The following is a 19025-nucleotide window of genomic DNA, read 5'->3' as shown; positions in this document are numbered from 1 at the left end:
GAGTTTAAAGAACGTAAATGAAAAGTTAATTAAAGTAATTTAGAACATATTAACTCAGCATTCCCTCTTACTAGGGTTTTAAACAATCATAATTAATCTCGTAAAAAAAATGATTTTTAAATGTATGTTGGGAGTAAAAAACAAATGTGTACTCCGTAGAAAGTGTTTTTTTTTTTTTTTTTTTCTTTTGACATAAAAAGTATCAGTATTGAAAGATGAAGATAACCCTAATTCAAATAATGATTGGAATACTGATTAATGTATAGCATTCTCATATACGTTTTGATTTAATTGACATTATTTTTTTTTTATTGCTATACAGGGTAATATTTTTGGTGAAGTGACAAATATTATGGGAACAGATAAAGACTGAAGCAATAAATTTACAGGTAAAGAGGGAAAAAAAATGATGTGAATAATAGAAAGAGAGAAGATATCAGCACCAAGGATGGTATAAATGAAAGCTAAAGCTAGCTTTTGCTGTAAATTTATTGAATTAATAAGCTGAGAAGTACAAGTGCATTTGACTTGAGCACAAAAATTTTGCTAGCAACCTAATGACAACATTTGGAGGAGCTACACAATTACATCAAACACTTGTAACTCACATTTGCTCCCACAGCGAGACGAGGTTCTACGCTTAACAGCATACTAATAATTCTTTCACCCCTCGCCTTCCTCCTTGTAGAGCTATACTTGCACAAAAATAATCCAAAAATTCAAAATTTTACTTCACTATGGGTCGTATGCGCACAAGCTGTCGAATCCCATGTACTCGTTATTTTGAATCATGTATACCATGTTTGAAATGCCAACACCACCTGCAGAGGTAGAAATGAATAAGCACGTGAATTCAGACAGGTTCACATAATGGTATTTCAGTGAAAAGAACGAAGCCAAAATCAATGTGGAAGAGAAGGTATGCTCGATACTTACCAAGTGAAATTGCACTGACAAAGATGGTGAATGCCAAGATAAAGATGATAAGAGAGGCTCTTCCAATTACAGCAATCAATTTCCTCACAAGAATCTGCCCGAATAAGGCAGCAAATGTAGCGACAGCAACAAAGTAGGCAGCTGCAAGAAAAATCAAATGCTTAAGAAAAAGGATAAATGAATTGGCAGTCTGTGTTTAAGTTATTATAGGCCAAAGCTTACCATATGGCACTGGGAATCGTTTAAGAAGGTAGTATTCTACAACAGACATGGATGAAGAGAACATCATGGCAAAGGTAGCTGTAGCACTTGAAACCTGTTAGAAAAGAGAGCCAACGTTACATTGCAGCAATTGTCAACTCGAGTCCAATAATTGATACATTTTGGCATTTTATTAAACAGATGAAGATAGAATAATTCTAGAATAATAATTCTAGAATGACTCTTTTCAAAAGGCGACTATAGTAACACGACAACCACAAGGGTCCACCATATCCTTAAATTCTCAAAATAATTTTCCAAGACAAGAATTTGCATTAGGACATGAGCAAAAGAGTTTAGAGCAGTTAGTATTTGGCAGGAATGGTAAAAAAAACACTGATAGAGTGATGGGTGATGATTGAACCTAATATTCATCTGTCAGCAATCATCCAATTATGTAAGCTAATACTCCAATTTTTCTTTATGTAAACACTGAAGCCCATTAGTGTAGCTGAAGTTTTATATTTACAATTCCACATCATCCTTCATCTCTAACATAACAACAAATATTGTTGAATTATTAACATTTAGATATGTGGTATATGCTAATCAGGAAAAAGTGAATTCAAATTTAGATGGGAAGCATGAAGATTGACATTACTAAATACTAAGTCATACAGCACTAACAATAATTAAGCAAGTAGTGCGCATCCACCTGTATTTGAGAGATCATCACAAGCCTTTTACAGTATTATTTTTTTTCTTTTTTTTTACTACAGTATAAAGATTAAAGAATGACATAGACTAAGTACCCCTTCCCCCTTAATATTTTTCTTTCTACTTTTTCAAGTGCTACCCTTAATTATTGGCTATTAAAGCATAATGTGAGACAAATCAGGGAGCTGGTCCACATTAAAGAAGCAAAGCAAAGAATGCCACATATTTAATACGAAGAAAGTGATCCAAGTTTGAAAGTAGACTAACCTGAGGAGGGATGCCCAACTCTAGAAACAATGGGCCTAAAATAAATCCTCCACCAAGACCAAGAAGTCCTCCAACCATTCCAGCAGCCATTCCAGTGAAGAGGCAAAGAACTAGCTGGTAGATTTTCCAGGAACCGGCTGCATCGCCTCTTGAAGCAATCACTCTCTTTCCCGTGTACAACAAATATGCCTCGTAGCCTGATGCTCCAAGTGCCACAGGGATCTTCACAATTGGCATAATTTAATTAGCTCTTGATATATTGTTGACAATGAGATGATTAAATAATTGAAATATTATTACAAGATCTTAGGCATATAGACTGTAGAATATGGAGGGGTACCTGCAATAGATTGGTTACCCAGAATGCAGGGGAGCAAGTAGTGGTGTTCTTCTGCAAGATACAAAACTCGGTGTTAGTTGCATGGACTTTATTCAATGCTTAAGAAATCATTAAAAGTTCAGAACAAACCTGGGCAATTTCAAGTCCTAGAATCGCAAACCAAACGGCGAACAATATGGCCACTGATGGCCAGTGTACATTTTCTCTGATAGATACCTGATAAAAATGCAGAACAAACAGATGAGTATTTCATCAGAAACTACACAGGGTTCAAATTGTAAGCAACATTCCCTACTTTGTGGGACATTCCAACTAGTTATGAATCTAACAATTTTATTCACTTCCTAGGAAGTAAAAATCCAAAGGATTGCAAATTCAGAGAAGTGCAACTACCTATATGGCAAGGTGCAACCATATGTGTCTTAGTGTCAAAACCTCTCATAATAATAATACGAAGTATAACATGATTATGTACAAGAAAAAAAAAAAAAAAAAAAAAAAAAACAAGTACATATGAATATATGATTATAAAAATTAGAGAAAGGGGGTTCATTAATAAATGAAACACTAATCTTACCTCTTCTCTTTTGTCAGGAACAGCTGGAAGAGCTTTGTAATCACCATTATCACCTGATATCAAGAAAAAAAATTCTCTAAAAAACGTGCAAATAATTCAATAAATTAACGAAAATTTGAAAAGGGATAAATCAGCTACCGTTTGATACCAAACGTTGAGCAGCCTCCTGAAAAAAAAAAGTTCAATGTTAGTAAATGAAACAAACAAAAAAATAATACTACGTAAGAAATGAAAATCAAAGTTGAAGAAATCAGTAAAGTGGACCTTTTTCATGATAGTTTCTTTCTTCCAGGCATCAACACCCTTGAGGAATGCCTTTGTAGATGTAACTGCGTATTCAAAGTGATAAATTTATTAACTTTTTCTCAAATTTAATACAAAGTAATTAATTTGTATCATTAAACTTTAATCTTTCTTTACTTACATAAAAAGAGGATAATGAGCAAAACTGTGATCATCCAATCAGCAAAAATAACGTTAAAGGCAACTCCAATACTGATCCCAAGAACCAACACTGGTTGGAAGAGAAGTGCAAGATCATAATCAATAACAGGCATCTCCATAGTTGGATGCCTTTGCTTAAGGTTATAGTAAACAGTTGAAATTGCTGCTCCCATAATCATACCTGAACAAACAACCCAACATTTCAGAAACTACACAAAAGCTATAAACTAGTTGCTCAAATCAACTTCAACCCTTAAAAGTTCAAATACTATCTAGTTACTAGATTGATTGATTCACAACACTCATAGAACTCGATCCCGATTCGTGTAACGAATTCAAGTAAAAGATTAACTGTTGATAAACTCAGAATATTCATAATTAGCAAAAATTAACTTTATGGAAATCAGATCCTTTACAAGAAGCTCAAGTAACATAATAGTATTACATAAAAAGGTGCTGGGAAATTATTATTGAAAAGTGAAGAATTTAAGAAAGATGAATGTCAGAGAATCCTTACACTTTGAAATAGCGGTTGAAGATTTGGAATCAAATCCAATAATCAAAGTAAGCATAGGAACAAAGATACCACCCCCACCAACTCCTCCAACACTCCCAAATGAAGCTCCAAAGAATCCAATCAATGACCCCGCTACAATTTTCCAATCAAATTCCATGTCCTGTGACATTCAAACATATAAATTCATCATTTATTCAATCCCAATCCAAATCAAATCAATTTATGAACACCAAAAAAAAATTAAAATAATAATAAAAAATTAACTTACAGGCCAAACATGTTCATAAGTGTTTTTACCACTTTGCCATAGGAAATTAACAGCCTTTCTTAGAAAATTGACATGAATTTCTTCAATTTCAATCTCAGCAGAAGCAACTTCTTTCAAAGTCTCCTCATTTGCTGAAACAAATACGAGGAAAGAACCCAACAAAAGAATGCTAAACAAAACCACCTTCATCAACCCAGATTTACCCATTTTTCAAAAAATTAAATCAACCCAGAAATTAAAAATCAAAACTTTTTAATCTTAAATCTAAAACCCTTAAATATTTTACTTTTCTTGATGCTCCTGCCTAACACAGGAACTTGTTTGCTTCAGTGAGGAATTTATACAAACACCTTCTGGGCAAAACAACAAAAAGTGATCTAAAACAACAAAATTAATAAAAGGTGGAGAATTTTTAGAGAAAAAGAGGGTGATTTAAATGACACGTAAATAATTGTGAATACACGCTATTTAGAGATCGCAATCACGCTCTCTATTTCTCTCTCTAAAATTTGACCCACCCTTTCTCTTTCTCACTCTAGATTTCTGGGTCGATGGGTGCTGTGGTTATGCAATCCTCCCTATTTATTTCCATTTTTTTCACTTGCTTGGGTCAATTTTAAGTTGCGCTAATATGATGAGTAGATAAATACAAATACATAGATCAAGATGACCTGGCATTATTATTTAATTTTTCCAACTACTTAAAAATAATGAGTAAGGTATTTTTCAATAAATAAATAAAAGTTTATTCATTTTACTTTATTATTACTAAATCGAAATTAATTTTATTGAAATGAAATTTTTTTTTTACCAATTCTCTATTATATTTCTTCTTTATAGTTATTGAATTTTTCTGAATTAAAATTATTTTTATTGAATTGAAATTATTTTTACATGAACTTAGTTTAATTGAATTGAAATTAATTATACTGGAACATTAAGTTTTTTTTAAAAGGTGAAGTGAACAAGGCTTAAATTTAAATAAAAATAATTTCATAAAATAAATAAGTTAAGGCAAAAAAATATTTTAGACAAAGTATGTACACATAAATAATTTCATAATTGATAAAAAAAATTGTTAATAATTTTAGAGAAAATATGCTAAGTTCAGCAAAAAATAAGTCAATTCATAATTTCATAAAATAAATAAGTTTAGGCGAAAAATATTTCAGACAAAGAATGTACAGATGTAATAATGTCATAATTGATAAAAAAAATGTTAATAAATTTTAGAGAAAATATGTTAAGTTCAGCAAAAATTAATTCAATTCTGTAAAAATGAGTTAAATTAAGTTCAATTTACTCCTTTGAAAGAACCTAAGGTTAGATTTTTTTTTTTTTAAACAAGGTTAGAAGATTTAAATAAAATAAGGTATTATAAGGCTTTGTTCAATTCACCTTATTTTTGCTGAACTTAATTACTTTAATTGTACTTAATTATTTTAACTGATTAAAACTTATTTTTACTGCTTCTCCGTTATTTTTGTTCTTTAAAGTAATTGATTTAACTAATTAAACTTTTTTTAACGAACTTTTTTTTTTTTTGGACTGATATAGATTTGTTCACGGATATGAACACCCAAAAATTAGAAAATAACAATAATTAACTATTAAAACTTATTGTTAGGCCCTTTTCACTTTACCTTAAAAAAAATGTTCACTAAAATAATTTCAGTCCAATAAAAATAATCTCAGCTCAATAAATTTAAGTTCACTTCATCTAAATAAAAATTAGATTAAACATATATATGAGACACAATTGAATAATAGTCTTTGCAACCTTATTACAGTACACGGTAGTAACTAGTAAGTGTCAAATATCATAGGTTTTGCAACTTTTGAATAGAGAATAAATAAATGAGACACAATTGAATAATATTCCGCATGAGTACTATGTATTTACCGAAGAAATGAGAATAATGATTTAAGGTTAGTATGTTGGTTACTGTTAGCATTATTATTATTTTGTTTTGTTTTGTTTTATTTGGATGATAGTGTGTGCTGTGTACATGCAAATTTTGCACCAATAAATAGAATTGTATGACTTGTATAATGTATTCTCTCCGTTTCAAAATAATATATCTATTTTAATTGATATATTTGTCAATTCAAAAAATTTTAGAAATAATTTCTTTAATTATCAACTACTATAAGATGTAAAAAGTTTATATTTTAAAATTATATATTTACTAGTTTTGTGCCCGTGCGATGCCCGGGTTGTTTATTGAATTTTAAGATATATTGTGAAGTATATTATTTTAATTGATTAAAGTATATTATAAACAATGGATGTGGTATATTTTGAACTAATTCCTTCGCTCCAAAAAAATATTATGATATAAAAATTAAATTTATATGATAATCTATGAGAGTTATAATCTAATTATTTTTTGAATAAATTATAATTCAATTTGCACATATGAAATATTGGTACTTTATCAAAAATAAAACTCTAAATTAACAATTTTATCCAAAAATTATTTCCAAATTTGATTGAAAATAAAATTCTAAATTAACTTTTTTATCCTACAAATTGAATTCTATATAAATCTATCCTACGTGGCACGACACTTGGCGAAAAGTTGGAATGCCAAGTGTCGTTGCCTCGTCGCCTGGCTAAAAGTTTATATTTATATATTAGTTATATGATATGATTCTAACAAATACCCACATGATTATATTTAAAGTGTGTTATATTCACCTATTTTTATCTGAACTAATTTGATCTTATTTGAACATATTAGATCTTATGAAAACTTATTATAGTTGTAATTTGTACTGAAATAACCCTTATTAGAACTCAGAGTGTGTTCTGTTCACCTTATTTTCACTTATTTCAGGTGTATGTAATAAGTTCAGTTCAAGTTTAATAAGTTCTAATAAGGGTTATTCAAGTATAAATTACAACTAAAATAAGTTTTAATAAGGTCTAATAATTCAGATAAACTCATGTCAATGAGAATCATGTGAATAGAACACACCATTATTTTTCTTTAACTAAACTTGAACTTATTACACCTAAAATAAGTGAAAAATAAGGTGAACAAAATAGACCCTTAATCTTATATACTTCGTATAATGTACCAACGAAGGTCAAAGTAATAAATATATGAATAGTGCAAAAGTAACACTTTATTTATATTAAGTAAAAATTGGGCTTAATTGATGTATATAATTTGGGCTTAAGTAACACTTTTATTAGGTTACAGGGTACCCTACAGCTTTCGGTTCCAAAAAATCGAGAACCTGAACCGAAAAATGTTGCAACAGGTTCTCTATTTTAATACCTGAAATCGAAAGCTTTTGTACAGGTTCCGGTTTCAATTTAGGGTACCTTGAATTTTCGCTCACTCCTAATATAGACGGCTTATGTGAGAATTAAATTTACAGAAACAATGTATGTGGTGCTTTTTTTTTCTTTTTTTTTTTTCTGACAAAGGGTGCTTCTTTTTTGAAACAATTGAAAGGTACATTTTTGTCTAGGACAAATGGACAATTTATACTAAATTTATACTAGGTCCTATGACCAAAGTCACACTCAATTGTTGATAAAGAGAGGATTAATAATTTTAAAATAAATAAAAATTACTTGTATATGTTTGGAATAAAAAAAATTAAAAAAATTAAAAAAAATCATAATGAGTGTATCTGGATCCTATATGACTATTTTTCAATTATGGAAAACCCATTGAATTATAAGTTTTCATCTACCTTAAAATGTCTTAAAATTTTAAATGTGAAGAATAATAGAACATAGATACTACGGGTCTATTTTGATTTACTGAACTAAATTGAAATGAGGTGAGCTAAATTAAATTGTTTATAAGAAAAAGAAATTAAAAACATAACTGAATTGAAATAAACTGAATAGGTCCTATGACGTGGTAGCTAGTTAGCCTTTATCTGTATCAATTAGCATATGCGATATACATGAATACATGATGGTTGGTGAATGATGATGGTGTGTGATAACAAGTCTTTGTTTGAGCTGGCAAACCCAAGTTGTTTAGACGTTTAGTGGCTAACCAGATCTGTTTTCAGAAATATACATTACTTTAATGTAGGCATTGACTCACATGACCTTTTTTCCCTTTTAACAAAGAATTAAGCTGGCATTGGCCCCATACATATACATATGTAGTTAAAAAAATTCATGAGATTTATAGATTTGTTTCTTGCCATGCAATTTGATTTGGATCTAATACCACTAATTGACAATGACAACAATTAAGACATAAAATAGTTGAGACTTGAGAGTGGGAAGATTTAGTCATCATTAATATGCAACCGGGACTAATTATTCTAATAACTTTGCAAATATTACTCCGTACTAATTACTTCGATGAAAGTTTACTAGGTTATGTTGAGCTTAACTAATTTTTTATGAGCGATTTTCGTTGAGAACAATTTTAATGGTCATTAATTTAATTTTTATTTATTTTATTATAATTTAATAAAAAAAATTAATATGTTTGAAGTCAACTAATTTAATGTTCTTTTCTTTTAATAATAATAATAATGATAATAATAATAATAATAATGTTTTGCGGAATGATGATATTTTAAAACTACGTAGATAAAACTCAAATGTCCTTTGTGAGTTTTTCTCATAATAAGAGAGCGTTATCCAAAGAAAAGCACAAGTTTTATACTTCAATGATTTGACTATCTAGGTTTTTCTTTTATATTTTTTTTCATACATAGTACAATGCTTAGAGAGTTATAAGGGTAGTTAGTTATATGCATCATTCATTATAAGGGTGGTTTGGTATCTCACATGTTATGCATTTATAATATTTTTTTCATCATTACTTCATTGATAATCCATGAATTATAACCTTCACGTGCCCGATAAATGCATCACTTTCTATAAAAGGTATAAAAATCATATATATGTTATGGTGCTGATATAGCTAAGTATGAAAATTATTACCAATCTCTTCATCGTTTTTTACTTGTCCCAGAGAAATATATAAGAGAGCTGAGACTGAGAGTCTAGGACTATCTTCTACGTGTATCATTTTTCTCTCACAAAAAAAAACTATGTACTCCTTACTAATCGGTTGGTCCAACCAAATTTCACTTTTATTAATTTCACTCACAAAATTTAACAAACTAATAACTAATAATTTAAGTATTATTTATGACATGGAGCAAATAATTAGAGGCAGGGGGAAGATTACTATTTTATGTAAGAATCAGTATAATCTACATGTCTAATCATAGTTTTCGTATTCGAAGTGATTAAGTGAAGTATTTATCCCAAATAAATTGGAAAAACACTTGTTGATAAGAGCCATGACATCCCACCAATTAAAGAGGTCAATTATAAGTTCTCTACAAGAAACGTTTAAGATTGGGCAACTAGATAAGTACAGTATTCAATGCACCTAATTAAATTATATTCAATCATTTATCAAATTACATGCTCCTGTCCAAATCAAAAAAACAAGTGATCAAATTTAGGCTGTACTAGGCCTTTTGGAGTGACAATACACACTTGGACTGTATTTTTCACCTCCTTGCTCTTTTTTTATTTATTTTTTTAATTACTCTTTATAAAGTATAATCGCTTTAATGTACAACTTTGTCCGTTAATTTTTTAAATACAGTATCATATCATATGTAAAAATATTAAAAATTGATATCATGAAGCTACATACTTTGTACTTAATCAAATCTAACTATTTTCCTCATAAATAGTAATTTATATCTTATTTACTTCGTATATAATTACAAAATGCAATCAAAGTTGTTGGAGTTAAACCAAATGAATAGTACTCGTAAATATATAGGAACGTAGTTTAACATCATATAATTAAATGAATTCAAAATATCTTAGCCTTTCTCTCCTCTCCTCTCTCTAAAACCCTAACTTTAATTGTTGAATTTTGGAGAGGCCAGACTTTCATCGGTTTTTATAGGTGAAAAGTCCTAATATTTGTCTCTTGTATGTTTTTTCTCATTATTTTGTTTGTTTTTAAGTTTTAATAACTATTCCTCTTTTAGGAGGAACATTTCTTCATCGAAAGATTGGGCTTCTTGTTTAGGAGGAGTTTTCTCTTTTGAAAGACAGGGTTTTTGTTCTCTCTTTTGAAGGTGGATTTGCTTTTTGCTCGATGGATTGCTATAAAATTATTTTGTGGATTAAGATTTGTGCATGATCGAAATAAAAGAGGTTAATCCTTCTATTATATAATCAGATGAATCAGGCGAAAAATTTCTTCATGACTATTACGAATCAGTAGACCCCTTGTCAAAGAAAGCTGTAAATCAATCACAACACTATAAAAGAGGGTATAAAAAATCTACGATTTTCAACAATGATCATAGTTTTGCTGAAAGAATATTTTTAATCTATTCAATTATCATGTATTTACTAGACATAAACTTCTTTGTTAATGTCGTATGACTTTTTGCTTATAAATTCGTATTTTCTCAACAAAATACAAAGAAAGTATAAATAATTAGGGTATAATTAATACTCTGCATTATTTTTACCTAAAGAAATTTTATTTTATTTTTTTGTCGGGAAGAAATAATAATCTTAGATCCGTTAAAAAAAACATCTTCGATTAAGTATGTTAGGAATGACTTAAATGAGTTTTGGTAAAAATAATAATAATAATAATAATAATAATAATAATAATACTGAAATGAATGATTTTAATTAGTGCAGTCCTATGCTATGTTCTCCTTTATTCTTTGTTTGTTTGGTTTTTTTTTTCTATATATTTATTTTAAAATTAGTTATGATTACATTAAGTAGTTGGTAGCTGTTAAGAGATTAGTTTTCTGATCTAATTGATTTCTTGTAACATACTTTTTCATACAGATTACTAACTATATACAAAATGATTTAATTGATTTACATCTCAAAAATCTGATCATAATTCATTAGAAAATATAACATAGGTAGGAATATTAAGCATTAATTACACCAGACAAATGCTTAATAAATTTTGCCATAAAATTTTCTAAACTAAGGGTCTGTTCACATTTACTGAACTAAGCTGAACTGAACTGAACTGGTTGGAGCTTAACTGAACTGAACTGATTGGAGCTGAACTGAACTGAATTGAGCTGAAATGAATATTTTATGAGAGAGGGAAATTAGGAGCTAAACTGAACTGAACTGATTGAAGCTGAACTGAACTAAACTGAACTGAACTGAACTGAAATTAAGTAAATATGAACAGACCCTAAAACCAACTTATCATAAGAAGTATCATAACCATAACCATAAATTATAAGGAAAACTTAATCGTGTCACTATATTTAATTTGTTTTGTTATTGATGTATTAATTACTTAATTTGTACACCAATTCCACATTTCCACACCAACATTTCTTATGCAAGTTTTTGTGAGTAACTAATACCTGTAGCCCTTAATCGGCTGTATTTCCCAATTTTCTTTTTTGACATATCCCTTAAATGTATCCCATATTATTTGTGGTACTACATAGGATTCCAGAATTTTTTTTATCCTTTTTCAATTCTACAACATGTCTTTTGTAGTATTACAAGCTATGTGACGAAAAAATATACCAACTCTAATTTTTTTAGTTGTAACTTTGGGTATTGTTTGGGCCAAGTCCATTGTCCTAAGGCCATTGACCTGAAATTGCGAAAATACCTTTCCATAATCCAGCCCATCAATAATAAGAGTAAAGTACGGATTTACCCTTAATTTGTCCAAACAAGTACAACTTTTGCCACCTGAAAGTACATCTATAAATAGCTCTCCAATCATTAATGATGGTAACTTTTTCCTAATTATCTAACCCTCTCTCTATTTTCTCTCTCTAAAGTACTCTTTCTCTCTATACTTTCTATCTCTAGAAAATACATTCGCTGACTTAAGCATCAGAGGGGCTTTCCCGGGTCACACCCCCGGGGCAGTTAACCTTCTTTCTATTTTGCAGGCCTAGCTCTCGGACGGCAAGGCATAGCGGAGGGAAATTCGGACATACATTGGACATAGTTCTAGGACATCTTGATTACCCTAACACCGAGGGGTATTCTGTTTCCAGAAACATGTATTATTTGAGAGACATGAAATATTTCAAAGTTGCAACTAAAAAAATCGGAGGTAGTAATAAAGATATAGATTGTATCAATAATGACAATCATATTGTTATATAGGTTTAGTTTTTGAGTTAAATTTAAAATTTAGCCAGTTTATTGATTTTAGTATACAGCTGTGAACTAAATTCTCCTCCTCCTCATTCAGGTGCCTAATCTCATTTCATATTATCTCAAAATTTAATAATATCGTTACAAGTCTACCTATCTAAAATTAAAGCCATATAATTTCACACATGGTGAATATGTTTAAAATAAATTAAGAAAATGAGAGTATAGCATAACACATAATTAATTAAGATTACACATCATCAAATTGAACTTATTAGCATTAATAAAACACATAAAAAATGAGTCAATCACGTGCGTGAAATTTGAAGCCATCACGCCGTCCTCCCCCGTGTAGGACCCGATTAGTTGAAATTATATTTAACGGCTACTCGTAATTTTTACTACTCCCGCGTTATTTATATGCCGTCATTATTTCGTACAAAAACGAACAAAGTATGAATGAATGGCCACCAAATTTTATTTATTTATTTTTTATTTATTATTATTTTTTTTTATTATTATTATTATTTTTTATGTATAAGTGATTACTTTTTCTCTAAACGTAACTATCAGCAAATTGAGTGTGTTATTACTTAATTAGTTACTATTAATTGCATTTATTGTACGTTATGGAGGTCAAATACTCCTTAATTTTGGCTGTATCTGTAGTGGTTAGCATATATAGCATGTTAAGATCTTGTATATGTAGTTGGGAGCCACAATTCATGTCCAACTTCAATAATAATAATGATAATTATAATAATAATAATGTTAGAATATGTCTTGTATCAATAAACCTCTTTTGAGCAATTATGGGCGCACTCGATTGCATGATGTTATAATATGCCTTGTATTAGTAAACCTCTTTTGAACAACCACCAAGGTACCGGTGTCATTAATTGGTACATTTGGTGGCACAATGTACGGTACACTTGGTCTAATAAAAACTTAGTTTCATTTGTGGTTTACTATATGTTCATTAGGGTTAAGCTATATATCTTTTTGGAATTAGGTTATATACAATTTACTATTTATTCTTTTATTAGCGGCTACTATGCGCTATAAAATGGAAACTATGAATTTTTCACCATATACCCCTAAGTTTTTTGTTTATTCACCATATTATTAAATTTACCCCCGAGTTTTTATAAAAATTCACCATTATACCCTTGATAACTATTGATTGTTAACTTTATCAATCATTAGGGTTAATTATGACCTAAAATCACCCTAAATACATTCCATTACCTTCGAAATCACCCACATTTCTTTTTTCTACCCCCAAAACCACCCAGATTTTCTTTTCTTATCCACAAAATCAATCATACAGACGTGATTACGAAGATTTAGAGTGGTTTAGGAAATGGATAAAGGAGAGGAGTGGTTTTAGGGATAGAGGGAGAGATCTAAGTTGGTTTCGATGCATAATTAATCAAATTCCACTTATCTTGTTGTCATTAGGGGTATATGGTGAATTTTTGTAACAACTTACAGGTATATAGTGAATTTGAAAATATTCATGGGTATGGTGAATAAATAAGAAACTCGGGGGTAGATGGTGAAAAAACCGTGTAAACTATTATTATTATTATTATTATTATTATTATTATTATTATTATTATTATTACTACTACTACCTCCGTTACATATTATTTGCAACGATTTATTTCCTCTCTACATATTATGTCAAATCATTGCAAATAATATGTAACAGAGGTATTATTATTATTATTATTATTATTATTATTATTATTACTACTACCTCCGTTACATATTATTTGCAACGATTTATTTCCTCTCTACATATTATGTCAAATCGTTGCAAATAATATGTAACAGAGGTATTATTATTATTATTATTATTATTATTAATATTATTATTATTATTATACAAAAGTCATACAACCTACAATAAATTAGTGGGAAGCCGAGATACAATATGGGCTCCCACTCCTCTGGCTATAGCAAAGCCTATCCTAGTGAAGATATGAGCTGCAGCACGAACCCCAATGTATTGTGTCGTCGAGAACCTCTGAAGCCGCTTCAGCAACGCAACAGTCTCTTTCTCTAATTCCCCAAGCGAAGAAAAGGAGAAGGGAATGAAACCATAGCCAATCGCCCGACAATGAGCCTCATACTTAACCCGCTTTCGATGAGCCGCATCAGCCACAATCCGTCCAGGAAAAAAGTCAGATAGCCCTGTCTGTGTCAAAGGAGAAGACTCTGTGAAGTCGACACATACATCACGACCACGATCCCATGAATAAAGTAACACATCGACAGGTATGAGGGAAAATGTTTCTAAATGTTGTCACTCCCAAACATTTAGTAGTTAGTAGGGCTCGAACTTGTGACCTTGAGGTCACAAGGTGAGTTACATTACATTGCTTGAACGGCAAGTTAGTCGGATTTTAGATAAATGTTCAATTACATTACATTGCTTTCAAAATATATTTATTTTAATATTTTTTAGGCCCTATTCTTTTGAGCTGCTGTGGTTATGTTATGCTCTGTTGAGTATTAATAATCTACTGACACCTGCTTTGCTCTGTTGACATTTACTCTTCTCTGCTTTGCTCTACTGAGATTCACTCTTCTACACTATGCCTTACTCAAGAACTCAAAAAAGTTGGGCGATTTATGCATGGAGATTAGACATTATTATTATTATTATTATTATTATTATTATTATTATTATTATTATTATTATTATTATTATTATTATTATACAAAAGTCATACAACCTACAATAAATTAGTGGGAAGCCGAGATACAATATGGGCTCCCACTCCTCTGGCTATAGCAAAGCTTATCCTAGTGAAGATATGAGCTGCAGCACGAACCCCAATGTATTGTGTCGTCGAGAACCTCTGAATCCGCTTCAGCAACGCAACAGTCTCTTTCTCTAATTCCCCAAGCGAAGAAAAGAAGAAGGGAATGAAACCATAGCCAATCGCCCGACAATGAGCCTCATACTTAACCCGCTTTCGATGAGCCGCATCAGCCACAATCCGTCCAGGAAAAAAGTCAGATAGTTCTGTCTGTGTCAAAGGAGAAGACTCTGTGAAGTCGACACATACATCACGACCACGATCCCATGAATAAAGTAACACATCGACAGGTCTGAGGGAAAATGTTTCTAAATGTTGTCACTCCCAAACATTTAGTAGTTAGTAGGGCTCGAACTTGTGACCTTGAGGTCACAGGGTGAGTTACATTACATTGCTTGAACGGCAAGTTAGTCGGATTTTAGATAAATGTTCAATTACATTACATTGCTTTCAAAATATATTTATTTTAATATTTTTTAGGCCCTATTCTTTTGAGCTGCTGTGGTTATGTTATGCTCTGTTGAGTATTAATAATCTACTGACACCTGCTTTGCTCTGTTGACATTTACTCTTCTCTGCTTTGCTCTACTGAGATTCACTCTTCTACACTATGCCTTACTCAAGAACTCAAAAAAGTTGGGCGATTTATGCATGGAGATTAGACATGTTTATTATTATTATTATTATTATTATTATTATTATTATTATTATTATTATTATTATTATTATTATTATTATTATTATTATTATTATTATTATTTCTCAAAAACAAAAGTCATACTACCTACAATAAATTAGTGGAAAGCCGAGATACAATCTGGGCCCCCACTCCTCTAGTTATAGCAAAGCCTACCCTAGCTTAGTGAAAATATGAGCCGCCGCATGAGCCTACATGATCTTTGTTTTTTTACCTTTATATTTTTTTAATGTTCAAGTTTTGTTGGTAAACAATGTTCAAGTTTTGTTTTAGTCCAAATACTCACTGATTTTTTTATCCATGTTAGTTTTATTCAGACTCTATGTTTTACATCACCTGTTGAAATCTTAAATATTGTTTTTGCTAGGCCTAATACCAGGATTTCCACCGTGGTCCAAGATCTTAGGCCCATGGATAGCTCGTAATCAGCCCATCTATAGCCCTACCAAGCCTAGTCCACGTAAAGCCCATTCTCATTTAGCGCTGTTTACACCTAGGGATGACAATAGATCTGGACCCGACCCGGATTTGTGGATCCAGATCCGTTTTTCACGGATCTGGGTCTTCAAATTTTGGACCCGACGGTCCTGTTGACAAAAATGGATCTGGATCTGGGTTTGGGCCCTAGACCCGGATCGAGATCCGTGGACCCGTTTTTTTATTTTTCCTATTAAAAAAAACTAAAATTGTTTGTTTCTAAATTAAAAATGTTGATAATGTTAGTAATAATAATGATTAACCCTTTCAAGAGATGAATTTTGGATGCTCATATTATATACATCATCGTTGTTTTTTCATTAGCTCATATGTAACATCGTATTTTTTTGTCGTTTATAATTTTAATTCAAAATATGAGTGTATAAGTTGGTTAATTTGGGGTTGAACTTAATAACCAACAACGTAAGTTTGAAATAAAATTTTTTGACCCGAACATTACATTTATTGCAAAAAATTAGGCAAAATATATTGGACCCGACGGATCCGGATCCGGGTCTTCATTTTCTAGACCCGACGGATCCGGGTCGGATCTGGATCCTATATACAAAAACGGATTTGGATCCGGGTCCATCCGGACCCGGTCGATATCCGACCCGTTGCCATCCCTATTTACACCAGTTCACCAACATTTAACTAATCTTCCAGTCAAAAATCAAAATCCAAGGGAAATGCATAGTTGTGCTAAAGGCTCATTTTGGATAAAGATTATGTTATCCTTAGGAAAGTTTTTCAAATTATAACAAAATTGCTAATCGTTGTGATTAAGGCTCAGTTTGGTTTGACGGAAAATGTTGTCCTCGGAAAAGTTTTTCCACTTGTAACAAAACTTCAAATTAGTCGTAGAAAGTTTTTTTTTTTTTTAGTTGTAGAAAGTATAATAGTGTAAGGATGATGATGGACGGGATAAAGAATAAGGACTAGGGAGTTTGATGAAAGTTACTTCCTTTAATAAGCATTGGGAGAACTTTTTTCCACTGCTTAACAAACCAAAAAATAAAGAGAGGAAAAAGGTTTCTTTTGAAAAATGTTTAACATACACTATTAATCCACATTCATATACGGTATGTTCTCTTCAGCTTAATTTCAATTCAGTTCAATTTCTAATTTCCTTATTTTATAATCAATTCAGTTCAGCTCAGTTCAATTTAGCTCTAATAAAATAAATAAAATAATGTTTAAAAATTAAAATCAAAACTATGATAGTGGGAGACAAATTAAAATGTACTTGATAGACTACAAAAATAAATTATGTTTGAATATGCAACATGTTAGCAACTACTAGTCTACTACACGTACAAACACCCGTGTTTTTGCCTACCTAATTCAACATTAATGTTTAAATTCATTAGATCATTAGATAAATTGAATAGCTATGCTAAATTGTATTGACATGGATCACCATAATTTTCATAACCAGTGGTTGCAAAACAATAATTTTCCAACCACTAGCACCACATAGATTGCTCTTAGTGCTGCCACCAACCTTGGCACCATCGATGTCACTTCCGCTACATCAAAAAACGCGTCTGCCACCGGCAATACCACATTTGGCATAATCGCCAATCTCGTTCGTCCCACAACCACCAACTCCTTCGAGGAATCGTGTCGCGGTGGGAATTGTTGTTGGGGGTAGCATATTGGTAGTGGTAATGTTGGTTGTTTTGTTTATTTTTTTGTTCAAGAAATGGCGGGGTAGAAAAAATAGTCAAGGCCAAATCAAAGAAATAGCGCTTGGAACGTCTACTGGTCTTCTGCATCCTTGATCAGACGCATGTTCGTAACACTTTGTAAACACACTATAAATTTTCTTGACAATATACATAGATCAAAATTCAAAAGTTTGTAAATGTACAAATTACTCGCGCTTTTCTATGAGGACATTATAATTAGAATGATTAAATGAAAAAGGACTTTGAATTGTTTATTTGTTGTCATCATGTTTGTAATACTTTGACTTTTTTTTTAAGGCCAATACTTTGACTATAGTTTGTAACGAAATGATATGCAAAACGCCCGAAGTATATATGCCAAACGCCCGAAATGAAAAAGGACTTTGAAGTATATAACTTTGAGAGCTCTTGATTTAATTTAATAATGTGAAAACTTGAATTTCTTGATCAAGTTTTCCAGAAGAATCTAGAGAATTCAGAGAAATTACAGAGGAAAAACCGAAGAAAAATTGTAAGAATGATTTTTCATTAAGTTAAAGAGGAAGAAAGAGAGGTACAGGCTATATATAACATTCTGTTATAAACTGTAACTAACTATGCTGAGCTGGAAAAGACTAAATAAAAATAATAATAAATCTAAGGTAGCATGCTTAAAGCATGCCTCAACACCCCCCCTTCTCAAGATTGAACTAGTTGACAGACCAGACCAATCTTGAGAGAAAGAAAACGATGCTGATCAGCTCCCAGAGCTTTGGTCATAATATCTGCAAGTTGAAAAGCAGAACGTACGTGAACACAGCAGATAAGACCTTCTTGAACCTTTTCTCTGATGTAATGAACATCAAGTTTTTGATGTTTAGACCTCAAATGCTTGGTCCTTTCATGAAAACATGGGTTCTCAACAATATGTTGAGCAGCCATGTTG

The 19025-nt window shown here is 31.0% G+C and overlaps 1 protein-coding gene across 1 annotated transcript; it reads right to left on the bottom strand.

Annotated features, from left to right (window-relative positions):
* Nucleotides 1–436: 436 nt before the first annotated feature.
* Nucleotides 437–4840, bottom strand: LOC110703365 (sulfite exporter TauE/SafE family protein 3-like). The gene is made up of 12 exons (XM_021881163.1): nt 4268–4840; nt 4000–4159; nt 3463–3663; nt 3303–3367; nt 3177–3204; nt 3039–3091; nt 2591–2677; nt 2462–2512; nt 2122–2343; nt 1159–1252; nt 937–1077; nt 437–821 (listed from the first exon to the last, which is right to left on the bottom strand). The coding sequence occupies exons 1-12, from the start codon at nt 4472–4474 to the stop codon at nt 736–738; spliced, it is 1395 nt and encodes a 464-aa protein (XP_021736855.1). The 5' UTR covers nt 4475–4840; the 3' UTR covers nt 437–735.
* Between the last annotated feature and the right edge of the window lie 14185 nt (nt 4841–19025).

This window comes from Chenopodium quinoa, unplaced genomic scaffold, assembly GCF_001683475.1.
Source record: "Chenopodium quinoa cultivar QQ74 unplaced genomic scaffold, ASM168347v1, whole genome shotgun sequence".
In the NCBI taxonomy this organism is placed as follows: Eukaryota; Viridiplantae; Streptophyta; class Magnoliopsida; order Caryophyllales; family Amaranthaceae; genus Chenopodium; species Chenopodium quinoa.
Note: the sequence above shows the minus strand (reverse complement) of the source record. Positions and strands in the feature narration are given on the sequence as shown.